The sequence below is a fragment of the Phyllopteryx taeniolatus genome, chromosome 16 (assembly GCF_024500385.1).
Source record: "Phyllopteryx taeniolatus isolate TA_2022b chromosome 16, UOR_Ptae_1.2, whole genome shotgun sequence".
Taxonomy (NCBI): domain Eukaryota; kingdom Metazoa; phylum Chordata; class Actinopteri; order Syngnathiformes; family Syngnathidae; genus Phyllopteryx; species Phyllopteryx taeniolatus.
Window position 1 is genome coordinate 15,958,465 of NC_084517.1, and position 27,173 is coordinate 15,985,637.

Here is a 27,173-nt window from a genome sequence, read left to right on the forward strand (position 1 = left end):
TAGAAATTCTTACCCACTTCAATACAAAACTGTACGTTATTTCCCCCAAAATGGTGTGCTGGTACATTTTCGATTAGGAAAAAACTCGCAGGACACAACCCAAAAAATACCAAAAAGTAAATTTTAAATCTGGGCCTGTCAAGTTGAACACAGACGTTCTGTTGTATGAATGACAGGTGGATATTGGATACACAGGTTAATTCTACCTTCTGCCATCGAGTGGAAGAGCATTTAATTGTTCTGTCGTTGGCATATATGAACAAAGATGAATTTATTTGTAATAAACATTTTTTGGAGCAATTGCGTGAATTTACTAATATATATACTAATTTGCCACTGAGGCCAAGGGCATTAACAGAATTAGACATTTGTGCAGTCCGCAGTGTAATCTCAACAGAAATGGGTCAAATGTGTATTGGCGCTGTTGAACAAACCTGTTGCTTGGTCACTCTATAAAGATAAGCCAGTCAACCAATAATTTTCCTATGGGGAGAGATTTGTGTGAGCAATGAGAATCTTGTGAGACGTTCAATAATCCCTGAGGTTCCCAAAATTCTAACACACGAAACTCCTCCAAACGCAACTATATTACGAAGTCAATTTCCTCTTGATTTGAGCTTTATAAGGATTTAGTACATATATTCGTTTTGCTTGAAGTATACCAAATGGCTTATTTTTCATGTGCTCAAATCCTTGTTCCACGAACGACATTTTTCCTTTCCCTACAGTCATTGAATGCGTCAATAGAGCATGGTGCGGACGAGCCAATCAGAGATGAGGAAATATCAGCTTGTCCCTCGGCAGATGCGAGGCGGAAGACAAAACTCAGGCCGAGTTCCTCCTCTCCGGTCGATGCAAAAGCGGAGACGCGGAAAGACTGACACACTCCCCCGGTTGAAACCTCTCCGGAACCCCATTTGAGGACTACATTATAACACGAGGTTCGTACCTTTACGTAAAGTTTATTAAAAAAATTTTTGGTGTTGACTAAAGATGAAACGATAGAAAACAAGTTTAACTGCTATGACGTCACCAGCAGTCGTCAAATATTAAATTAGAAAGTTTAAATCATCAACTTCCCTTGACTGGTGTTTTTGATTTGACTAATTAGACTTTTTTTTTTTCTAGAATGAATGGAGACGGCTAGCATTCTTGATAACTGCCAAATTTGTATGAATACAGTATTAGACATTTTTGGGGGGTTAAATTCCTGTTTCATTTAGTGTGTGTGTATATATATATATATATATATATATATATATATATATATATATATATATATAATTTCATTTAGTATATACCTGGTCGTCCATCATGCCGTTTTCAAACAATATTCATGATCTCACAGTGACATCACCAGCAGCCCAACACCTTTTTAATCCATGTGAATAATGTATTGCTGCTGTTCTAGGACAAACTGTTTCCATCTGTCCTGGTACAGTATTATTGGCGGAGTGATGAATCCAGTCTAGTGGTCATCAATAGTGTAGTTCCATTATATTTTCTTTCAATTAAATTTTATTTACCCATGAAAACCTCAGTGAGATTAAAAATCTTTTGCAAGAGTGTCCTGGTCAAGACTGGCAGGGAACACCTGAAGCAGGTTTTCCTGTTAAGAAATAGTGGGCCTTCCAGTCAAACGATGTGGAGCAGATGCTCTATCCTGGCGATAAAAGGTAGTTGTCAGTTTTGAAATAAATAATAATAGGTCGCTTGCTGTTGAATATTAGGTCAAACGTGCCATTTTCAAACAAATGTGCACCTTCCGAGGGAGAGGCTAGGGAAATGTTGGCATAACTACCATAAGCAATGTTAAGTGTAAAGGTCACCCTTAGTAATAAAATATGTAGCCTCTATTACACACAATTGAATTCTTGTGCTTGTATGATATCGCATAGATACTGTACAGTGGAACGTTACAATGTGAATGTCTTAAATGCTGTATGATTTGTGCAACTGTCCTCAAAATTCACACAAAAACTTGGCATGGTTGTCATAATGAGTGACTTAAGATCAGTGAGCATCGACAGTGTTAAGTCATTTGTGTGTTTTACTTTTTCTTTTGCTCTTTTTCAGTTTTAAATTTTTAATTTTTTTTTATTTTGGGCCACAGAAGGTACTATTGATGGCAAAAAGGGACAAACGCAATGATAACCACAAAAAAGGAAGTGAAACTCATTGCAACCTAGTGCTGGCGTAGTCGTGGAAGCGGTACAGGTGTCTTTCTTGGCTGGCCAGTCAAATATGTCAGCAATAGTTGTATGGTCAGTTTGACCCTGGAACAGATAATTTCCATTTCCATTATTCCATATTGGGAAAAGTGTAAAGACAACCATAGAACAGGAAATTTAACTTTTTGAGGCATAGTGTCAAAAGTAGTACACACATCTCAGTCCTGGCTGCTCAGGACAATATGTCAGTAATAATAATGTTTGTTTTTAATTTTTTAAAGAACAGAATATACACTCAGTTCTGAATGTATCATCAAAGAGAGAGGTAACACTGTTTACTTTTAACAGTTACTGACTTATTCTTAACAACCATTTGAGAATGTAACTAAAACATTGCCCGCACATCTGTAGTTTATGTATAATTTTTTTTTACACTGAAATAATATATTATCATTGCCAACTATTGTTAGAAATTGTAATATGTGTTCTTTATTTATTTCAATATCCATTATTTCTTATGGGAAAATTTTGAAAAGGAACAAAATGGAGGTTAACTAATGTACCTCAGAGCTTCCAATATACTTGTTACTCTGCTCGCGTCCTACTCCTACGACAGGACAATAACCTGAGTGATTAATAATGGCCTCTTATGTTATTACTGCAGAGAAGCTGTGGCTGATTACATTTAGTCTGCTACCCTCACAAAACCTGCCTTGTAGTCATCCGTCTCATCACTCCCTGTCCCGTGTAGACGCCATGTCCGCCAAAGCCATCTCGGAGCAGACGAGCAAGGAGTTCCTCTACAAGCACATCTGCACCTCGGCAACGGTTCAGAACCGGTTCCGCTATGCCAACGTCACTCCTGACACCGACCTGGACCGGCTGGCAGTGGAGCACCCATGGCTGCTCACAGAGGTTTGGATGATTAGTTGCCTTCGTAAGTGGAAGATGTTGCAATCGTTTTTTTTTATTTTTATTTTTTTTTCTATTTTATTTTTTTTCTTTCTCTCTTTCATGAAGACAATGAGGTCACGGGACTTCCGTAAAGCAAACATTCATTACAATTGGGAAACATGATTTGAGAGACACATGTTTTGAGTTACAAGCATGGCCACGGAACGAATTAAACTCAAATCTCGAGGCACCACTTAACTGTATACTGTGTCGCCTGACAACACTTCAATAATCATTGGAAAATTGTGTCCCAACAGTTTGGTCCATGTAGTTTTATGTACTGAATATAGTAATCGCGTTCATGGAGGATGGATGGATTAAGCAAGTTGTTTGTGGTGCTCTGGTGTAGCATTCCTAGCAGTAGCTACAATCGCTTTAATGGACCTTCAATTGAATCAGACTGCGGGTTTTCCAGGTACGATCCCGATGCAGAGGGCAGATATGGAAAGGGAGAGTGAGCGATGTGCTGCGCTAGCATTGATGAGGAAACTGCATTAACTTTCACCGTCGGTCATGTCTTACCCTCCTCTTCTTCCTCTTTCTTCCCCTCTTCTTTTTCATCATTGGCGAGGGCCCAGACAGTAATGGCTGCACTGTCATCAGTCATTCGCTGGCTAGCGGGAGGACGCGCGTCTCCCTCTCTTTTTCAGTGGGGGATGGCAGAATTCTGCTTAAGTGAATGAGGAACACGCTTGTTTTGGGTTAGGAACGTAGATGGGCGGGTATGATTGAGTGATTTTACGATGAAATTAGAATTTGCTCCATTTGAAATCAATGGGTTTATGTTGCGTACATGGTGAAGCAATGTAGGCTTAACAGGTTACACCTCAAACTCATTCTAGTCCAGGGGCTGAATAAAGCACAATTTGATGTCAAGTTGGCCGGACCAGTAAAAATATAGCGTTATTGAATATAATTATTATTTTTTTTTTTACCCCTTTGTGTAAATGCAAAAATTACATTAGGAAAATCAGTATATTTAATGTTATTCCATTTTACTAAGGCAGTAGTGTATTTGAACTTTAAATTTTGGCTCACAGTACATCACGATCAGTCAAAAGTCCACGAGCATATCTGTTCCTTTTTTTCCCCAATTGAAGGTTGGTTTACTAAAACTAGGGAGTAGTTTTTTTCTCTGCTTTCTTTGCTGTTGTGAAATTTTAAATGGCAGCTATCCAGGAAATGACACGTCTTCCTGATTGCGCAATGCTAACCCCCCTTTTTATTTGTGAATAGACACCAGACCCTCTGGATATTTGTTGCGCGTTGGTCTTATTTGCACTCTTAGTGTTGATTTAGTCTGATTACTCACCCACACATGGTGACTACATTTGTAAAGGACAACACCCACCCTTTATACCCAGGCAAATTATGTTTTGGATTATTTTTAAATTGAAAAAAAAACCCAATAGAATTACTCATTAAAGCAATTTAATTGTATTCAACTCCCGCAAACATAAGAACTACTGCTTTTTCCCCACATAGTGACCTGTTACACTCAGCGGTTATTTACTCAAACACTTATTTACATAATATGAGACATTTATGAGAGACGCATATGGAGAATAATACTGATATGAATATAGTTTTGATCATTTTTTCCCCCAAACACAAAACTTACTATAATATGCAGACTATGAGGCATTTACTAGAGGCATTTGTCACATAATTGTTTTTATTACTTTTAGTGTAATTTTATTTTATTTCATTAGGGAGGAATATTTTATTTGTGCATATTTATTCATTCATTTACAATATTTATGTATTTATTTATCCATCCATTTTCTACCGCTTATCCGAGGTCGGGTCACAGGGGCAGTAGCTTTAGCAAGGACACCCAGACTACCCTCTCCTCAGCCACTTTCTCCAGCTCTTCTGGGGGGATCCCGAGGCGTTCCCAGGCCAGCCGGAGGATGTAGTCTCTCCACCGTGTCCTGGGTCGTCCCCGGAGTCTCCTCTCGGTGGGACGTGTCCGGAACACCTCACCAGGGAGGTGTCCGGGAGGCATCCGAATCAGATGCCCCAGCCACCTCATCTGGCTCCTCTCGATGTGGAGGAGCAGCGGCTCTGCTCTGAGATCCTCCCGGATGACCGAGCTTCTCACCCTATCTCTAAGGGAGAGCTCGGACACCCTGCGGAGGAAACTCATTTCGCCCGCTTGTATCCGGCATCTTGTTCTTTCGGTCGCGACCCACAGCTCGTGTGACCATAGGTGAGGGTAGGAACGTAGATCGACCGGTAAATCGAGAGCTTCGCCTTTCGGCTTAGCTCCTTCTTCACCACAACGGACCGATACAAAGTCCGTATCACTGCAGACACTGCACCGATCCGCCTGTCGATCTCCCATTCCATTCTTCCCTCACTCGTGAACAAGACCCCAAGACACTTGAACTCCTCCACTTGGGGCAGGATCTCATCCCCGAACCCGGAGAGGGCGCGCCAACCTTTTCCGACTGAGGACCATGGTCTCAGATTTGGAGGTGCTGATTCTCATCCCTGCCGCTTCAGCCTCGGCTGCGAACTGCTTCAGTGAGAGTAGTAGATCACGGCTTGATGAAGCCAACAGAACCACATCATCTGCAAAAAGCAGAGATGCAATACTGAGGCCACCAAACCGGACCCCCTCTACGCCTCGGCTGCGCCTAGAAATTCTATCCATAAAAGTTATGAACAGAATCGGTGACAAAGTTCAACCCTCACCGGAAACGGGTCCGACTTACTGCCGGCATTGCGGACCAAACTCAGACACCGGTCGTACAGGGACCGAACAGCCCGTATCAGGGGGTTCGGTAGCCCATACTCCCGAAGCACCCCCCACAGGACTCCCCGAGGGACACGGTCGAACGCCTTCTCCAAGTCCACAAAACACATGTAGACTGGTTGGGTGAACTCCTATGCACCCTTGAGGACCCTGCCGAGGGTGTAGATCAGGTCCATTGTTCCACGGCCAGGACGAAAACCACACTGCTCCTCCTGGATCTGAGATTAGACTTCCCGACGGACCCTCCTCTCCAGCACCCCTGAATAGACCTTACCAGGGTGGCTGAGGAGTGTGATTCCCCCTGTAGTTGGAACACACCCTCCGGTCCCCCTTCTTAAAAAGGGGGACCACCACCCGAGTCTGCCAATCCAGAGGCACTGTCCCCGATGTCAACGCGATGTTGCAGAGGCTTGTCAACCAGGACAGCCCCACAACATCCAGAGCCTTTAGGAACCCCGGCGACTCTCATCCACCCACGGGGCCTTGCCACTGAGGAGCTTTTAAACCACCTCGGTGAACTCAACCCCAGAGAGAGGAGAGCCCGCCTCAGAGACCCCAGACTCTGCTTCCTCATATTCATTCCTTTATTTATTATTATTATTATTTTTTTTTTTATTTCCACAAATGCATAATATACCAACTTCCAGCAGCTTATATTATGTGAGACATTATAAATATTATTACGATTATTACTATTGTTGTTGTTGTTAGTAATAGTAGTAGTAGTATGTCATTGTATTTTTTTTTATCATGAAGAGGGTTTAATTTGTTCACATACATTGTGAGAATAATGTTTGCCAATATTATACATTTGGTATATTTCTTTCCACAGATAATGTTGCCACAAATATGTTACCTATTAATATTAACATAATATAGAAAATATTAATATGTATTCTCAACTGAATTTTCTTATCGTATCATATTTTAAAAAAGGCAGAAAAGGAGGCATTTATTTGAGGTGAGGCGTTCATGTGTTCAAGTGCACCCCACACCCCTAATAAATCAATGTCTCAGCTTCAATTTGAGGCGTTGAATGATATTTCTCTTGCTCTAAAGCTTCCTTTTGTTGCCTCGCCGCCTTCTGCAGAGGTTGGTGGTGAAGCCGGACCAGCTGATCAAGAGGCGGGGCAAACTGGGTCTGGTGGGTGTCAATCTGGACCTGAACGGCGTCAGAGAGTGGCTGAAGACCCGCCTCATGAAGGAGACGACGGTACGTCATCCATCGAGTTTACTTAGGCCAATAACTGTTTATCGCTATCATCCCGCTGCCCTCCCCTTCACCCACCTTCCTCCAATTTGTTCATTTTGTATCCAACTGCTACGTTTAGTTTGAACAAGCTGCATACCGCTGCCATCCAGTAGTCAATCAGCGCAGTCAGCATAGCCTACATCACAGCATCCATCACTGTGATGCTGTCTTGCCTCATAAACCAAGAAGACGCTTCTTCAAGCTCCCAGGCTCCAGAAACCAGCCACGAAGAGAGAGTGTATGGGTGTGGGTATTTCATCACTTCTGACATAACAAGTGTGAGGCCATTAACCAAGATAAATAAAGGTGCCACGTTCCAGCTTATTGACTTCTATAAATAAGCTTAACATATCGCATTGGATTCGGGCAATTATTGCACAGGAGCTCTTAATGTTTGAGGACAATTATGCTAACACTTCACAGCAAAGATAACGAGTCACTGTCACTGTGTAAAACACAGGCCTCCACGAAGGCCGACCGATCCTAATCGTCACAACGTACTGTGCGATGCTGTTCCACTCCAGGCCTGTAGGGGGGCAGTTTTCTCACTCGAGCTCCATCAGCTGGATCTGATGGGTTTTGGTTTGTTTTTTTCTGATGGGTGTTATTTGGGGTTAATCGTAGACACTCTAACTGGTGGCAAGGATGTCCTGACTCGCATTTAATGAGTTTGATTGTGATTAGTTTATTCTTAACACAGCCACGTCCCAGTTGTACGAGGGTGTGCACACATGTGCAACCACATTATCTCAGTGGTTTGTTTTTTTATTTTTTATTTTTTTATATCCTTTGCATATACGAATGTCCCTGTGTCTGTTACATGTAACCAGTCAGACAGTTGGCCTTTGATGGAGGTAATAATGTTCAGGTTTTCGTGACAGTGTCAGTTTATTAATTCTGTCCTTTAATGGATTTGGAGTTTGCTGTGGTGTATAGTTGCGCGCGCACAGCTGACTTAGCCAAGCAAAATTCCCAACTGTATTCCCAACCTTCCTTTATTCTGCTCTTCTCAAAATGGCAACCCCTCTAATTGTTCTATTTTCCCTCCGGTTGGCTGCTCTCCGCCGGTCCCTGGTCATAAGCGCTGCCTGCGCCTGTTGGCCTTTTAACACAAGACTGGTGACAGCGCCATCAAATGAGCTGCCGTTTCTCTGTTTCTGTCAGGAGCGAGAAACAACGACATTTCCCCCCAGACAATTATAGCGCTATTCTTCTTAAAAGTCTTGTTTTCCTTGCCTTGTTTCAGTCATGAGCAGAATTATGCCTTTAAGGAATGAGGAGGGAGTACCTCATAAAATACTGGTGCAATCCAGATGACATGGAACCAGTATGACATGGTATTTTCACACATTTTCCTCAACTTCTCACAATGTAATTCATGAATGACAAAACTGAGGTACATCAAGGAGGTGGGTCTCTAAGAAGGTGTACCATTTGATGCCACAAATATCCCCCAAATCAACTGTAAAAAGTGTGTTAACGTGGCTTGTACTAGACATGTTATGCATCCTGCATTGTGTTTGCCATGTGTGTGTAACAACTGATTCCCGGTTCATCTTCAGGTGGGAAAAGCCAAAGGCGTTCTCAAGAACTTCCTCATTGAACCCTTTGTACCTCACAAGCAGGTAAGTCATTTGTTGCACCAAAACACTTGGTTTCATTATTGGAGGTGTAACCATACGCCAGTACGGTTTAGTAGGTATAGTATATTGCTGTTAAAGTCATGGTAAGGTAGCAAAGTGCCATATAAAGCAGTACTTATTTCTGTAAACAGCAATGTATTTAATGGCATTTCAAATAAAACTGCTTACAGTAGATTCTCCAATAAATGAAAGTTTCTCAAATGAACAAAATGCTGTATGCAGTAAAAATGATATGTGTTATGAACCGAACGGGACACATGCGAACCGAACCGAACTGAAACAGTCGAACTGAACGTTTAGGACGTTTTTCATAAACCGTTCCAGCCCTAGTCACATCACATGCAATTAGAGTAGGCTTGCTAAAGAAATTTATCGTCAATATAGGCTTACATTTTTTAAAGTTAAATTAGTAATTATTGCTATATTAAGTTTGGTACCACTGTGCGCTCATATGGTTGTATCTAGATTGGAGGTACAAAGTCTGGGAGTTGGAAGGAGCATGTCGCGGTTCCGCCATTTCATGAGCGATACAGGTTCATGTTTTAGGAGTATCGTGATTTTCGGTATCGATAGTATATTACAGGCTTAATTATTGTGTGCTGGCCAGAGGCCGAGCTGCACTGTGTGTGTTTACGAAGTAGACAAGGCGAGGTACTTTTTTTGATATGCTCCGTATTGGAACTGGATACAATGCACAATACGAATACATGTTTCAATTCAATTCATGTTTCAGTACAATTACACCTCTGTTCATTTTTATTAGGAATTATTTTTAGATTAATTTAATGTTGCCAAAGTCCCTCATCAATGCCGTTTTTTTGCATCTAGGAGGAGGAGTTCTACGTGTGCATCTACGCCACCCGCGAGGGTGACCACGTGCTGTTCCACCACGAGGGCGGTGTGGACGTGGGCGACGTGGACGCCAAGGCCAAGAAGCTGCTGGTCGGCGTGGACGAGAAGATCAGCGAGGGCTCAGTGTGCAAGCAGCTGCTTGCTCACGTCCCCAACGACAAGAGGCTGTGAGTGATCGCGTCATTCTTTAAATATGACAGCTCAGTTGAAACTATTATATATAACGTTGCGCCACGCCAAAAATCTAATTTGATCGCAAATTTAATTTATTATGCAGTCATTGGTAGCACCGGGAGCCACCCGTCCCCATCAAAGTGTGTGCTCACACTGACCCCCAACCAGACAAAAAGCCTTTTATACTTCACAAAACCAAACGACTCGTTACATAATTTTCCCAAACTCTGTTTGAAACGTCTTCGAGTCACGAGTGATGCAATCGATAAAACGATGAGCTGAATAAGCAGTTTACTAGGCGGAAATGAATCTATATGTAACTTGTCTTTGTGGTTGATCGCGTCCTTCGGCACCAAAATATTACAACCTTCCATTTTTACGAGGCTCACTCTTGTATCTAACCTAACTCTTTTCACTTGTTATTGACTAAATGCATACAGACGTTCAATCTTGAGGCAATATAATGCCGCATGGTTTCTGCAAAGTGAGGAAAGAGGGAGGAGTTTTATGACACTGCTCAGACAATTTGAGAGTTAAACAGATTTGCATAAAAATGACAGACGACATGGGGACACATAAATGGTATCGACTTAAAAATAAAAAATATGAAATTGACCATATGTGAAGGTATGGGATTTCTGGGATTTTGAAAGACGCACAAGTTAACATTTTTTAAAAGGATTGTGTTATGGTCCATCTTGAAACACTGATGAATGACAAAATGAATGAGGTGCACAAACGTAAGTACGTCACATTTTGTCCATAAATAACAGCGCTGAACACCCAGTGTCTAATTGAATGGCTACTGTCTGCGTTTGCAGCCCATGTTAAAAAGGCTGTTTTCCACTCACACACTTTTATTGCTGCTCTGTATTTCTACTTCAACAAAATGGAGGCCAAGAAGACTGACAACAACATCCAGGCTGTCCTCACCAGCTACTCAGGTGGACAAACCTCCAGTTTCCTCGTATTCGTAATACTGTACTCCAGTATTCGTGCCTTCAGCTTGCTCATAGAAGCAGTACTGTCACGTTGGAGAGAGCATGGTGGGAGAGGGGCGGGGCTGCAAGTGGTTTCCATTAGCCAAATGACAAACACTCTCCTTTGCTTTTTATTCCCCATCTGACTCCACCCCAAGCCTCCCTTCAAGGCTGCAGCGCATTCACAGCACATCCATTTATTTTGATGGCTGCGATACAGTGAGTCACCCCACCACCATCACGCCCACCCTTCTTGTCCGTCTGTCCGGCAGCGCTCTCATTATCCCTGCGATTCAATGTCTTGGCTGACATTGACGGAGCGCACACACACACACGTATACACGTACGCACGCACGCACACCCTCACCCTATAAACCCCTCCACCACTCCTTTTCACTCGCATAGTCTTTTTCCATTCCAAGCACACTTGGGAAGCTGAGTCACTTTGGCTCGCTCCCCGTGGGTCAGACGAGGTTTTGACGAGCTGACACAGTTACTTCCCCTGACAGGCGAAAGATACGACACATGCACGCGCGCACATACAAACACCTTCAACTCTGCTCTTTTCTGACATCTGAAGCAAAAAAAAAGTTTGCTTCCCGCATTATTAGATATTTATTTTGGTGTTCAAACTGGGTGGCACGGTGGATGACTGGTTAGCACGTCTGCCTCACAGTTCTGAGGAGCTGGGTTCAAATCCGCGGCCTCGCCTGTGTGGAGTTTGCATGTTCTCCCCACGCCTGCGTGGGTTTTCTCCGGGTCGTCCGGTTTCCTCCCACATCCTAAAAACATGCATGGTAGGTTAATTGAAGACTCTAAATTGCCCGTAGGTGTGAATGTGAATGCAAATAGTGGTTCGTTTATGCAGATTGTGCCCTGCGATTGGCTGGCGACCAGTTCAGGGTGTACCCCGCCTCTCGCCCGAAGATAGCTGGGATAGGCTCCGGCACACCCGCGTCCCTAGGAAATAGGACTTGGCTCCCTGACATATTTCATGTATCAGAAGTGATTCTTTTCATTTCTGTTCTTTTGATTCATGTGGCATATCTTTGTAATGTTTATATGTTGGCAGGGTCCTAGCCCAATTCATTGTCGGGCTTTTCAACCTGTATGAAGACCTGTTCTTCACATACCTGGAAATCAACCCACTCGGTAGGTTTTACATGAATTTTATTTATATTTTAGTAAATTAACTAAACTGCGCATGACTGTATGACCCTTTTGAATTGAGGACAGGTTCGGTATTAGACATCCAAAAATGCTCGTGCCAACCAGTGAAATCATGGTGTTTGCAAAACATCCATAAATATGTTATTAAGTTATGAAAGAAGACAACATTGTGACATTAGATTCTGCCATCACAAGTTGATTCTGCCACATTTAAACCCAAAGGAAGGGATGTTGTAAATAATTGATACGCTTGCTGTTTGATGATGTTGGTAATTGGTTGCAGAGAACATGTCCCCTTCCTGCTTTGCTGCTGTACACAAGCAATATGCAGGGGGCTTCTCTGGTTAACACAGTTTGTAAGTCAGTAGGTGGGTGTGTCACCTTTTCTCTTCCCCTGCAGTGGTCACTAAAGATGGCGTCTACGTGCTGGATATGGCGGCGAAGATCGACGCCACGGCGGATTACATCTGCAAGGCCAGGTGGGGGGATGTGGAGTTCCCGCCGCCCTTTGGCAGGGAGGCCTACCCTGAGGTAATTTCAACTGATGACACTAGTCTTTTTTTAAATTATAGTTTGGAAACGTGTAAATGAAATAACACATTTTTTTAAAAAGGTATTCATTTTGTGAGCTCCCTGATTTTTTTTCATTTTATTTTAATCTAAAAAGAAATGTACAGATTTTTTCTACTATAGGATTTGTATTTTCTAAAAATATACATTTGTAGTATTAATAGATGTATAGCTGTTTTTATTGTAAGATTTATAATCATATGTATGTATAGATTTTTTTTATTACAGGATTTTGTTTTTTTAATGATATGAACAAACCTATATAAATAAACTTGCAGATTTTATTTTATTCTAGGATTTTTACTATAAAGATATAGTATTAATAAATGTATATATTTTTTCTTAGGGTTTAAAATTCTACCTCATTGCATTTTTTTAGATTGTATAATTAAATATGAAGATGATTGTATGACAGGATTTATCTTTTTTTAATCTTATTTAAATACACTTTCAAATAATTGTTTCTAGATTTTTTTTCTAAAAATACTTAAAGTAATATAATACAACTACATCTACAGACTTTAAATAAAAGATATGAAGAATTGTGTTTGCTTTTTTAAAAACTTGTATTATTTTTTTATTATTTCATTATTTGTTACTTTTTTATATTTTACAGTTGCAGCTTAGAAAATTAAAAGCTGCATTCATGGACTGATTTTTAAAAAAAATTCTAAAATAGATAAATGTACTGCATTAAAAAGCTGTAATCTACTGAAAAAATAGGTAAGGAATATACTTTAGAAATAAAGCTAGAATTATTGAATTGATTGTTTTTTTTATAATTCTTATAGCTAAAATTGCATAGTATATATTTTTTTTAAATAGTATACTGTACAAATAGCACATGTATAATTAATTATATGCTTCGATTCCATTTGATCAAGTTAGTATAAATAATAACTGTGCGAATAAATTACACACCAACACCTGTATGAACACTAATAATAATTAACTAATGATAATTATTGTATTAAATGTACAGTAACATACTGTATTCTGTAGCGTTGACTAGTACTTGCACTTGACTACTACTTGCACTAGCACCTCTAGTGTAAATACTCAGCTCTGTTATGGTGTGTCAGGCTGGTCTCCGACAGACTCACCGCGCAGCAGCAGACGGACGCTCTAATTGGCTTGAGGGGGGCTAAGGGCGGCAGCAGGCGCCTTTTGATTGGAAGCGTTTTCCTCCGAGTCGCCAGATGTGTGTGTGTGTTTGTGTCTGTGTCTTTCTGTGTTTTTGTGCGCCTGCCTGTCGAAATCAAGCACGAATGTTCCACACAGCCCCACAATCACTCCTCAATGCACTCTCACCGGCCACTTCATTAGTCACACCTGCACAATCCAATACTCTTAATAATCTTTTTTTTTTTTTGCAGGAGGCCTACATCGCCGACCTGGACGCCAAGAGCGGCGCCAGCCTCAAACTGACCCTGCTCAACCCGCAGGGCAGAATCTGGACGATGGTGGCGGGCGGCGGAGCCTCAGTCGTGTACAGGTAGTCAATCACATGCATCTACTAGGGCCGTCAAAGTGTTTGTTGTTTTTGCAGTGCTACAGTGAGGATTTTTTATTTTTATTTTTTTCAGTATACACTCCAAAAACACACAAAATGGATTCATTCAAGGATATGTGCCCAGTGGAATGCATTGTGGTTGTCTATGGCCTTGCATGTCTAGTTATAGCGTGTTAAAATGTGTCGGTAAAATACGGAAAATAAAGTAGTTTAGTTCAGTAGTAAAATAATCATTCATACTCATTAGTTAATTCAATTATTTGTAATTGACTTGATTAAAACCAATTAATTTTTTTAAAATTCAATGTTTACGGTATGTAAAATTGTTCATTTTACTTTGTTTATTTGTAGTTTGTTGTTGTTATTTACAATGAATCAATTAACAAATTATTTATGCTGTTTTTTACATTGATTTATTTACAGTTAATTGAATTATAATTACTAAATCAATTATTTGATCAAAATGAATGTTAATTGTGTGTGTAAAATTGTTTATTTTACTGTTTTGTCATTTACGATAAATCAATTAAATATTTTGTGCATTGCATTATTTGCAATTAATTGAATTACTAAACCGATTATTTGATAAAAAATAATGTTCATTGTATGTGTAAAATTTTTATTTTGCTAATATTTGTATTATTTACAATAAATACATTTACAAATTATTTAATAAATAAAGGAATAAAATATTTTTGAAAATGGAAAACCAAGATGTACATTTAATTTTGTTTTGAATGAATTATTATAATTAATTATTTATTAAGTAATAATGAATAATTGAATAAATACAATTGTATTAACCTTTTTTTTGTTTGACAAAAAACTAATGTAACAAACATGAGACGACTTGATAATGTTAATACTCGTTGGGCCGGCTTAAAGAAAAGAGTGGGCCGTACGTATGTAGCCCACAGGCCACGCTTTGGGCACCCCTCAGTCATTGGTAACGCCTGCATCATTCCGAAATCTGTTTTTTTTTATCTTAGAATTATTGCTGTGAAAAAGGGATGAATGTATTCTGAATCTGAAGGTAAATAAAATAAGGAAACGACAAGGTAAAGCTTTATCTCCTACCATTTGGAAGACTTTGCACGAATGATCAGCATCTTGCCACCTTCTCCATCTGTTTGGGGATGGAAGATGTCCCATGCAGACTCCTCAACCATGACTAATAAATCCCTCCGTGCCTCTTTTATTTTTACTTGCTCTACCTATTTTATGGTGTACTATCAAGAAAGAGTTATTTCTCCCTTACAATGATGTGCCTCCGATCTCACAGCGACACCATCTGCGACCTGGGCGGCGTGGATGAGCTGGCCAACTACGGCGAGTATTCGGGGGCGCCGAGCGAGCAGCAGACATACGACTACGCCAAGACCATCCTCTCGCTCATGACCAGGGAGAAGCACTCTGACGGTACGTCCAACGTGTGCCCGTCTTCCTTCTTATGAAAGTAACAGTTTGGACCATTCTGGTGGTTTCCCAGGCAAAGTGTTGATCATTGGGGGAAGCATTGCCAACTTCACAAATGTGGCTGCGACGTTCAAGGTAATAACAGAGGTGCCTGGTGTCCTGCTAAATAGCAACTTGCTAACATTACCTCCTTGTCTCCTTGTATAGGGAATTGTTCGAGCAATCCGAGACTACCAGGTCCCTCTCAAGGAACACGAAGTGACCATTTTCGTCAGGCGCGGGGGTCCAAATTACCAGGAAGGTCTCCGGGTAATGGGAGAAGTTGGTAAGTTGATATAGTGCTGAAAAGAAAAATGAATATCCTGATCATGTGACAATATGTTGGGGGGTTTTCAGGATTATGCCAAATATTTATATTTACTGAGCCCCTAATCTGAAGGCCGTATTCAGCCAATCAGATGCGTGAAGAAAGTCATTTCCACAAAAGTCACCAATAATGACAATGTCAAAAAGGAGGACTCATACATCTGGACTGGACTGGAGTTCATCCCCAATATTAAACTTAAATATTGAGATATAAGATAATCAGTTAATGATCCCCAGAGGAGAAATAGAATTTAAATATTTTATTTGTCCATTTAGTACACATTTTAAAAATATATAGTTTATAATAATAATAAATCGGTTTATTTAAGCTCTGCAGTGCGAACAGCCACAAAAACAAATTCAATCAAAATAAACAACAAATATCATTCATAGACAAATAAAATTATATATCGTGTGGTACCTACAACATTAAAGAAAATTCAAGATCCTCACCCTTGTTGTTGTTCTCGTACCTTAATTAACTCCGAAAGAGAAGACAAAAACACAATAAAAAATATAATTTGAAAAATTATGATATAAATGTATAAATTAATCAAATTTAAAAATATGTACTTTTTATTTTGAGATTTGTATTTTTTGAATTATATCATATAAATAAATCTGTATATTTGTATTAACGTTTTTTGTAAATATTTAAAAATACACCTGGCTTTTTATAACTATAGGATTTTCGTTTGCTATGTATAAATATATACTTTTATTTATTTATTTGACCCAATTTGATACTCAATCCCCTCCTCCTCTCACAGGCAAGACCACAGGGATCCCCATTCACGTCTTTGGCACCGAGACCCACATGACCGCCATTGTGGGTATGGCGCTGGGTCACCGGCCCATCCCCAACCAGCCTCCCGTTGCCGCCCACACTGCCAACTTCCTGCTCAACTCCAGTGGAAGCACATCGGTATGACGCTTGGTGACAAACAGGCCGCCGTGTCATGTGGCACGGCGGTTGTAACGGCAGAGCGCTTTGTCCTCCTTTTAGAGTCCCTGCGGCTCTTTTGTCTGAGAGCTTTTCACAGTGATGTCATCTAACTCAAATTGTTATGGCCGCTCTCACAAACGCTCCCAGTTTGCCCGGAAGCTTCCACTTAGACTGTGTGTGCAAAAGTATTGAGACATTCCACATCGTGGAAATGCTAAAATGAAAGCAAAGTTGTGTAACCGATTACAGTAAACACACCCAGACACTCATGGACAGAAGTATTGGGACATGTGGCCACAACACCTCGCAGTGTTTCTCAAACGTTTTACATCAAGCACCACCTCAAAAAATACTTAGCGTTCCAAGTAGCACCATTATGACCAGCAATGAATTACTGTAGCGCAGTAGGCCCAAGTGTTCATCACAAACAAGGCAGAGGCTTTATTCCCAAGATGTATATTTATTATTATTGGAACTCAATGTACTATTATGCACAGTTTGAATATTAACACTGGACATACAATTAAAAAAATGTACTTAAATCCATCCATCCATCTTGTAGGCTGCTTATCCTCCTTAGGGTCACAGGTAAGCTAGTGCCTATCTAAACTGACTTTGGGCAAGAAGTAGGGTATACCTTGGACTGGTCGATAGCCAATCGAAGGGCACAAATAGAAAAACAACAATTCTCACTCACCTGTACTTAAATATGAATCCAATTAAAATGTATTGTAAATAACTGTCAAATAAAGATTGTACCTAAATACATCTTTGAAAATCAACAGTTCTGAAGGATACATTGCAAAGGTATTGAACTTAAAAGTTAAATACAATTGAACTTTACTTAACAAATGTACTGTACTAGATTTTGAAAAAAAAAAGTTTAAGCAACTGTATCGTTATGCAGTTCGAACATTTACACTATGCCTAAATATATGAAAATAAAAAAACTAATAGCGATTTAATTCAAATTTATTAAATGCAAATGTGTTGCACTTAAAAGTTAAATACAACTGTACTGTACTGGAGTAACGCAAAGTTTAAGCCACTCCTACATATAATGTAGCATATGCACAGTTTGAATATTTTAATTCAGTGATTCTTTTGCCTACCACTAGAGGGAAGCTGTGTACCAGTAGTCGTACCACACGTTATGAGAATCACTGACTGAAGAGATATATGGATATTTACACAACCATCCTTGAGTATCTATTGTGTGCGAAATTATATATTTTTTTTATCCATCCTACATCATTTAAAGCACATCAGACCATTTGTCATGCCAGCACCGGCCTCTTTAGCGCACATTTTAAAAATGTTTGAGGCTGCGACACGAACAACATTTTTTCCACTTTCAGACTCCGGCATCCACCCGCACAGCCTCCTTCTCCGAGAACAGCGGCAAAGCTAAGGGCTCGCCAGCCAAGAAAGCCAAAAGCTCAGCTCCTGTTGGTGAGAAAATACACTCATACTGCATCATATATTGTACATACGGTACATAGGCACTTGTGAACGTTAGTCTGCATAATAGGAATTTGGTCAAAGGTGTTTTAGCTCCCTCTTCAGACACTTAAACGGCTTTGCAGTCCTCACTCACACTGGAACGGGACTATCTGTCCATCCATTATCAGTGGCGTTTGTCCTCATTAGACTCGCGGGTGAGCTTGAGCCTATCCCATTTGACTTTAGGCCAAGAGGCGGGCGGGGTACACCCTGGACTGGTCACCAGCCAGTTGGGCACAGATAGACAAACAAGCACGTGTATGGGAAATGTAGGGTCTTCCATGTTGCTAACGTGGATGTTTTTGGTTTGTGGGAGGAAGCCAGAGTAATCAGAGAAAGCCCATGAAATCAAGGGAAAAAACATGAGAGATTGGAACCCAGAACCTCTGAAGTGTGAGGCAGACATGCTAACCACTACTCCCACGTTTTTCCAATGTGTAAATGAAGGTAATAAAAATAATAGGATTAGGTAAGTGTAGCACCAAATCTCTGCACAAAAATACAAATATAATATAAAAATATGTATTTAGAAGCAAACAAATTACCATTAAAATGTGCCATTAGGTTTAGCATTTTGAAAAATATATTTATTTATATATTTAAAAAAATAGGATAAAATAAAAGGGAACTTGTAAAAATAAGATCAAATGAAAGGGAAATTGTAGAAATGCTATGGTTAACATAGCATTCAAATAATGTGCAAAAATAAAGTGTGAGGTTAGAAATAATTCCAATCATACATAATAACAATACAGCCTGAAAAGCAGCCCCCCAAAAACATAATTTTGCTGACTGACTATTGTGCTTTTACCTTAAAAATATAGTAGTAGTTTGAAATGAGTATAACAATTGCATTAAATCATATTCTTCTTAACTTCCATTATTATTATTATTATTATTATTATTATTATTATTATTGGACTTAATGCAAGTTTACTTATATGTATACCACAGTATGGTAGAAAATGGCTTATGAGTTGACATCATCACAGTGATGATGATGGCAATGATGTAAGATGTCTCCCTTACAGTCAAGGCGACCATGCTGTTCAGCAAGAAGACCAAGTCCATCGTGTGGGGCATGCAGACACGGGCCGTGCAGGGCATGCTGGACTTTGACTACGTCTGCTCCAGAGACGAGCCTTCCGTGGCGGCCATGGTCTATCCCTTCACGTAAGCACACTTCAGTGAACCCCCTCTATACGCGGGTATAGGTGCTGAGCCGTGCTAGCAAATAGCAAAAGTCTGTGATGAAGGGATGCCCACCCAAAAAAGTTGGAAATTGCCTATAGATAACAGAAAATGGCAGCAAAGCAAACCAAGGCTGTGGTTTTAATAGATGAACCTCCTCCTCTCACTTCCACATAGTTACTTGGTCACACAAGTTGGCGCCAAAGCATCTTTTTTATATTAGACAAGGCTTTGGCCGAAGCACAAAAACAGTGAATAGGTGAGTTTTTCAGCAAACTTACACAGGACTGCAACACAGTATGACAGGAATGATGGTGAAAGTCTCTTTCAGCTATTTGCATTCTCGGACATTGATCACTTTGCATTCCTCGTTGCTCTGACTGACTCTATTAACAAAATATTTTATCTTATCTATGGTTATATGACGAAATAAAATCAATTTAATATTATGACTGTGTTATTGTATTGTGTTTTAACTAAAGTATTCTATAATAATGATTTTCCTAGTAATCCATTTTCAAAATTATGTATTACAAAAGGACCAAAGAAGATATTGACTCCTATTTCCAGAGTGTCCCTGAACGCACCCCGCACACTTGCAGCCGTGACGTGACTGCCTAATGTAAACATGAACGGCGGCCACATTGAACCGCTTACCAAAAATATTAAGCTGTTTATCCCCTGAAATACAGTGGTGATTTTTTTTTTTGCAGATTTTTCACACTTTTCCCATCATCCATCAAATTTAAATATTAGTAATTTAAAAAAAAAACAAAGTAAACACAAAATAAATTTTCTAAATGAAGGTTTTTATTATTAAGGATGAAAAAAAATACAAACCTACATGGCCCTGTGTAAAAAAGTGATTGTCCCGTAAACCTAATAACTGGAGGGGGCCCCCCTTAGCAGCAAAGACTACAATCAAGCATTTGTGATAACTTGCAAGGAGTCTCTTAAAGTGCTGTGGAGGAATCTTGTCCCACTCATCTTTGCAGAATTGTTGTAATTCAGCCACATTGGAGGGATTTCGAGCATGAACCGCCTTTTTAAAGTCACGCCACAACATCTCAATAGGACTCAGGTCAGGACTTTGACTAGGGTACTCCAAAGTCTTTATTTTGTTTTTTTTCAGCCATTCAGAGGCGATAAGTGTTTTGAGTTACGAGCGTGGCCACGGAACGAAATAAACTTGTATCTCAAGACACCACTGTATAGTACACACCAGACTCATAGGAGTCCTGCTTCCCTTCCAGCGGAGACCACAAGCAGAAGTTCTACTGGGGCCACAAAGAGATCCTTCTGCCGGTGTACAAGAACATGGGCGATGCCATGAAGAAGCATCTGGACGTGGACGTGCTCATCAGCTTTGCGTCCCTGCGCTCAGCCTTCGACAGCACCATGGAGACCATGCAGCATCCGCAGGTGTATATTTATCCCACCCCCCAGCCACCCAACAAAATTGAGTTAATGTCACTCACATTTCTTTGCAACTTAATTGTTCAGATTCACACCATCGCCATCATAGCGGAGGGAATCCCCGAAGCCCACACCAGGAAAATCATTAAGACAGCCGATGAGAAGGGCATCACCATTATCGGACCAGCAACTGTGAGTCCCAATTTCTCCATTGATTAGAATGTAACTTCATCACTTTTCTGAAACCACAAATCTCTTGTGACTGAAGAGAATATTTTTGAAAATATATTTTGTACATTTGGTACAATTCGGTGCAAATGTTGGTCTTGCTCTTCGAAACAAATAGACAATAGTTAAGAATATTTCAATCAAACAATAAACAATCAGTTAATGTGGTAAACTATGCAAATATATAAAGTTGCTCAAATTGCCGTGCAAATGCCAGCCTGGCTTTCTTAAACAAAGAAAGAAGACAAACATATCAATTTAACTCTAAAAAATTTATTCAATATTTTTTGAAAACTAAAATGTATGGTGCAGATTTTGGCCTTGTTGTCTTCATACAACCCAAATTCCAATGAAGTTGGTACGTTGTGTTAAACATAAATAAAAACAGAATACAATGATTTGCAAATCATGTTCAACCTATATTTAATTGAATACACTACAAAGACAAGATATTTAATGTTCAAACTGATAAACTTGATTGTTTTTTGCAAATAATAATTAACTTAAAATTTTATGGCTGCAATACGTTCCAAAAAAGCTGGGACAGGTGGCAAAAAAGACTGAGAAAGTTGAGGAATGACTTCAAACACTTGTTTGGAACATCCCATAGGTGAACAGGCTAATTGGGAACAGGTGGGTGCCATGATTGGGTATAAAAGGAGCTTCCCTGAATTCCTCAGTCATTCACAAGCAAAGATGGGGCGAGGTTCACCTCTTTGTGAACAAGTGCGTGAGAAAATAGTCGAACAGTTTAAGGACAATGTTCCTCAACGTACAATTGCAAGGAATTTAGGGATTTCATCATCTACGGTCCATAATATCATCAAAAGGTTCAGAAAATCTGGAGAAATCACTGCATGTAAGCGACAAGGCTGAAAACCAACGTTGAATGCCCATGACCTTCGATCCCTCAGGCGGCACTGCATCAAAAACCGACATCAATGTGTAAAGGATATCACCACATGGGCTCAGGAACATTTCAGGAAACCAATGTCAGTAAATACAGTTCGGCGCTACATCTGTAAGTGCAACTTGAAACTCTACTATGCAAAGCAAAAGCCATTTATCAACAACACCCAGAAACGCTGCCGGCTTCCCTGGGCCCGAGCTCATCTAAGATGGACTGATGAAAAGTGGAAAAGTGTTCTGTGGTCCGACGAGAACGCATTTCAAATTGTTTTTGGAAATTGTGGACGTCGTGTCCTCTGGGCCAAAGAGGAAAAGAACCGTCCATACTGTAATGGACGCAAAGTTCAAAAGCCAGCATCTGTGATGGTATGGGGCTGTGTTAGTGTCAATAGCATGGGTAACTTACACATCTGTGAAGGCACCATTAATGCTGAAAGGTACATCCAGGTTTTGGAGAAACATATGCTGCCATCCAAGCAACTTCTTTTTCATGGACGCAACTGCTTATTTCAGTAAGACAATGCCAAACCACATTCTGCACGTGTTACAACAGCGTGGCTTCGTAGTAAAAGACTTCGGGTACTAGACTGGCCTGCCTGCAGTCCAGACCTGTCTCCCATTGAAAATGTGTGGCGCATTATGAAGCGTAAAATATGACAACGGAAACCCCGGGCTGTTGAACAACTGAGTCTGTACATCAAGCAAGAATGGGAAAGAATTCCACCTACAAAGCTTCAACAATTAGTGTCCTCAGATCCCAAACGTTTATTGAATGTTGTTAAAAGAAAAGGTGAAGTAACACAGTGGTAAACATGACCCTGTCCCAGCTTTTTCGGAACGTGTTGCAGCCATGAAATTCTAAGTTAATGATTATTTGCTAAAAACAATCAAGTTTATCAGTTTGATCTTTAAATATCTTGTCTTTGTAGTGTATTCAATTAAGTACAGGTCGAACATGATTTGCAAATCATTGTATCCTGTTTTTGTTTGTTTAGCACGTCCCAACCTCATTGGAATTGGGGTTGTAAAATAATCACATTAAAGTAAAAAGAGATTTGTTCAATAACATTTCCATAAATACAATAAATAAAATGCTAGAAATACACTATTACTGGTTTTAAAATATATTATTTAAGTGTAAAAATCTATAAAACGAATAAATAGCAAAGAAAAGTTAAATCCATATGGTAGAAAATGGCATATTACACTATAAAATGAAAACTATAAAATGAAAAGAAAAGATTGCAATGGATCAACTAAGATATGTAGCGTAAATGGCAGTACGGTGCAAATTGCTGGTATGGTTGTCCGTCCACAGGTGGGCGGCATCAAGCCGGGCTGCTTCAAGATCGGCAACACGGGTGGCATGCTGGACAACATCCTTGCCTCCAAGCTGTACCGGCCGGGCAGCGTGGCTTACGTGTCGCGCTCAGGCGGCATGTCCAACGAGCTTAACAACATCATTTCGCGCACCACCGATGGCGTATTTGAAGGCGTGGCCATTGGTGGGGACAGGTAGGTGAAAATATAGCTTTCAAGTCCACAAACCCACGTAGCGGTACTGAATGTGGACTGTGTGACAGGTACCCAGGCTCCGTTTTCACAGACCACGTGTTGCGCTACCAGGACAGCCCCGGAGTGAAAATGATCGTCATGCTGGGCGAGGTGAGGCGTCTAGTGAGTGGACTTTCTATAAATGTCATCGAAGGAGTGTCCTGATTGGCTGTTGTGCTGTAGATTGGCGGCACGGAGGAGTACAAGATCTGCCAGGCCATCAAAGAAGGCAGGATCACAAAGCCCGTGGTGTGTTGGTGCATCGGAACCTGCGCTACTATGTTCGCCTCAGAGGTAAAAGGTTGCTCGTGCAGCTGCTGATAAGATAGTAAGCAAGATAGTAATTTGTGTCGTATTTGTACGCATCAGGTCCAGTTTGGCCACGCAGGAGCGTGCGCTAACCAGGCTTCAGAGACTGCGGTGGCCAAGAACAAAGCTCTGAAGGAGGCCGGCGCTTTTGTGCCAAAGAGCTTTGACGAGCTGGGAGAGATCATTAAGTCAGTGGAAGTGCCGCCCCCGACAGAGTGCCGCCCATATCAGAAACCGCCCCTGCATTTTGCCGAAGTTGCCAACACTCGGTCTACTCCGGCGGGGAAAACTTTCTTGTTTATTTTGCTGCTAGGCTGCTACGTCAGCAATTCCAAATTTGGGCACGCTGACCTGGGCGCAGTGGTCGTTGCTGCTGTGTCACGCGGTCCTTTCACATTGAGCAAGTGCAGTGTGAAAAAGCTTTTAGTCTGTTAACAGCCAGCCGCTAACCTGAGCCAACAACAGCCAACTTCACTCTCATTTGCTGACACATACGTCACTCACCAGGCCAGGCTCTGCCTTTTAAAGCCACACACACGTACAAGTCACAGATACTACTATGTAGAACTTGATTATGGTAACCTCAAGTGGACCTCACATGCACTTTATTATGTATTGGTTTTGTTGTTTAAGAATGCAGAATCAATTTTCATCCGCTTACTTGATTCATCGATGGGATGATCGGAAGATCCGTCCTTAAAATATTTGATAACTGCAGCCCTAATATTTACCCAGCTTGCCTTTGTAATTTCATACTTAATGAGTGGGCAGGCACTCCAGAGACTCGACTATTTGTTTACAAACATTAAAAAGTCAACATTCCATCCATGCAGGTGTGTATATGACGACCTGGTGGACAAAGGAGTCATCCAACCAGCGCCAGAGCTGCCCCCTCCCACTGTTCCGATGGATTACTCCTGGGCACGAGTCAGTGACATATATACTTTTTAAACTTCCATTTTCAATTACTTTATCTTTCCTTATAATAAATGATTCCATGTGGTGTGTGTTTGCCCTGCAGGAGCTGGGTCTGATTCGCAAACCGGCGTCCTTCATGACCAGCATCTGCGACGAGAGGGGGCAGGAGCTCATTTACGCCGGCATGCCCATCACGGAGGTCTTTAAGTCGGAAATTGGCCTGGGGGGCACTCTGGGGCTTCTGTGGTTCCAGAGGAGGTCTGTTTCCTCATCCAACTATTGAGATGATTTCCGAAGACAACGATGTGCGATCCAGTATGTTTTCTCCAGGCTGCCCAGATACGCCTGCCAATTCATCGAGATGTGTCTCATGGTGACAGCCGATCACGGTCCAGCAGTATCCGGCGCCCACAACACCATTGTGTGTGCCCGAGCCGGCAAAGATCTGATCTCAAGTCTCACCTCTGGCCTGCTCACCATCGTAAGACACGCTAACTGTACGCTTACTGACATGATGTGATATATAACACGAGAGCTGCGTCTGAAAAATTATAATGGTCAGTTTGGAGCGACACGCACACGCTGGCAAATTTGACCTACAGTATATTCAGTCAACAAATGGCTAGAAAGTTAAAAAACATGGTGTTGTGGCTCATTTCTTTCCCCAGGGTGACCGCTTCGGAGGCGCTCTGGACGCCGCGGCCAAGCAGTTCAGCAAGGCCTTCGACAGCGGCATGCTGCCCATGGAGTTCGTCAACAAGATGAAGAAGGACGGCAAGCTCATCATGGGCATCGGCCACAGGGTCAAATCCGTGAGTAAAAAGCCGCACCTCAGACCACTGGAGCTCGCACCGCTTCCTGTGCCATATATTTTGAGTTTTTTTTGTTTGTTTTCCCCCTCTCAGATTAACAATCCTGACATGCGAGTCCAGATCTTGAAAGACTTTGTGAAGCAGCACTTCCCCTCCACGCAGCTGCTGGATTACGCTCTGGATGTGGAGAAGATCACCACTTCAAAAGTAGGATCCCTTTCCTTCGTCATTGTCTCTTATAGCCCATAACACACAGTTTTTGTTTTTTTTTACACACCGTTTCCTCTTCTGTTTGTGTTAGAAGCCCAACTTGATCCTGAATGTGGACGGCTTCATCGGTGTGGCCTTTGTGGACCTACTCAGAACCTGCGGTGGATTTACCAGGTAGACGGTTACCTCCAGCAAGGTGGCCAAACAATTGTAATTTGGATATGCAGCACCAAATTATTGCATAATAATAATCACCTTCTTGTTGAGCAATTTTGTGCAAATGTTTGTTAAAAAGAATAGCCTACACAAATTAAAAATCTATAAAAACATGTTTATTCTCCCAAATGAATGTTGTTGTTTTTTTAAGGGATGAAGCAGACGAGTTTGTGGAAATTGGCGCTCTGAACGGCATCTTTGTCCTGGGTCGGAGCATGGGATTCATTGGTACGTGAAGTAAAGTACGTAGAAAATAGAATTCTAACAAATAATATGAATAACAAAATCGTCTTCTCAGGACACTACCTGGATCAGAAGAGACTAAGGCAGGGTCTGTATCGCCACCCATGGGACGACATCTCCTACGTGCTCCCGGAGCACATGTCCATGTAGGACCCTCTCCGGCCACCTAAGCTTAAAGACTGAAGATATGGCATATTTCATCAATATGTTACTGTTCAGATCACATATATTGCTTGAAATTGTTGCTGATTTAAATTGTCAGTATTGGACACTGAGAAAATCCTCTCAGACATGACCAAGGCCTGACGTGACAAAGGTTTAAATCGTCCATCATGTTCTCACGTCTCCGTGCAGCTCTATTCTGTGTGCCATTCCACTAGCATCGTCGTCATCTTGAGCTTCTTACACAGGGTAATTGTGTAGTGCAATATTAGTGTGAAACCATACTGTAGATGATAGCTTTATTAATGTATTCTGTAGGTGTATTCATCAAAAAGATGTTTTAATTGTCCATATCTTGTCTCAGCCGTTGTTGCAAAAGAGAACATTTATTTATGTCATTCCTAGGTAATGACTAAAAATAACTGCACCAAAATAATACTGTACTAGAATACTGTGATTACAGCACTACAAATTATTGGTTATCATTAACATAATGACTCGTTATAGAAGGCACTAGATTATGTATTTGGGATAATTTGATAATGACCTCACTGCTGTTGTGGCAATGTTTGTGTGTGAACTGAATGTGCCTCTATATTGACTGTTCTGTGTTTGTCAACATCTGTGCAATTTAAAGTAAAAATGTGTACTGTGTACCAGTAAAGAGGCGTTTTCCTTGGCTGTTGTTTTTTTTCTTCTTCGAAATCTTTACTGAAAGTCTTAACATATGTAAT

The 27,173-nt window shown here is 40.9% G+C and overlaps 1 protein-coding gene across 1 annotated transcript; it reads left to right on the plus strand.

Annotated features, from left to right (window-relative positions):
* Nucleotides 1-781: 781 nt before the first annotated feature.
* aclya (ATP citrate lyase a) lies at nucleotides 782-27,118 on the plus strand. The gene is made up of 28 exons (XM_061749961.1): nucleotides 782-941; nucleotides 2,923-3,086; nucleotides 6,977-7,099; nucleotides 8,701-8,763; nucleotides 9,610-9,800; nucleotides 11,860-11,939; nucleotides 12,358-12,488; nucleotides 13,904-14,022; nucleotides 15,323-15,459; nucleotides 15,530-15,591; nucleotides 15,664-15,781; nucleotides 16,593-16,747; nucleotides 18,127-18,220; nucleotides 19,303-19,444; nucleotides 20,716-20,884; nucleotides 20,966-21,070; nucleotides 23,334-23,530; nucleotides 23,599-23,680; nucleotides 23,753-23,863; nucleotides 23,939-24,066; nucleotides 24,712-24,805; nucleotides 24,900-25,054; nucleotides 25,127-25,277; nucleotides 25,465-25,608; nucleotides 25,702-25,815; nucleotides 25,910-25,992; nucleotides 26,186-26,262; nucleotides 26,333-27,118. Exons 2-28 carry the CDS (start codon nucleotides 2,928-2,930, stop codon nucleotides 26,425-26,427), a joined length of 3,279 nt encoding a protein of 1,092 aa, XP_061605945.1. The 5' UTR covers nucleotides 782-941; nucleotides 2,923-2,927; the 3' UTR covers nucleotides 26,428-27,118.
* Nucleotides 27,119-27,173: the final 55 nt, after the last annotated feature.

Excerpts from the sequence above, each read along its gene's own strand:
- aclya (XM_061749961.1), top strand. The coding sequence starts at position 2,928 with ATGTCCGCCAAAGCCATCTCGGAGCAGACGAGCAAGGAGTTCCTCTAC. Across the intron at positions 23,531-23,598 it reads GTGGCCATTGGTGGGGACAG|GTACCCAGGCTCCGTTTTCA; the intron begins GTAGGTGAAAAT and ends ACTGTGTGACAG. Across the intron at positions 25,609-25,701 it reads TCGGCCACAGGGTCAAATCC|ATTAACAATCCTGACATGCG; the intron begins GTGAGTAAAAAG and ends TCCCCCTCTCAG.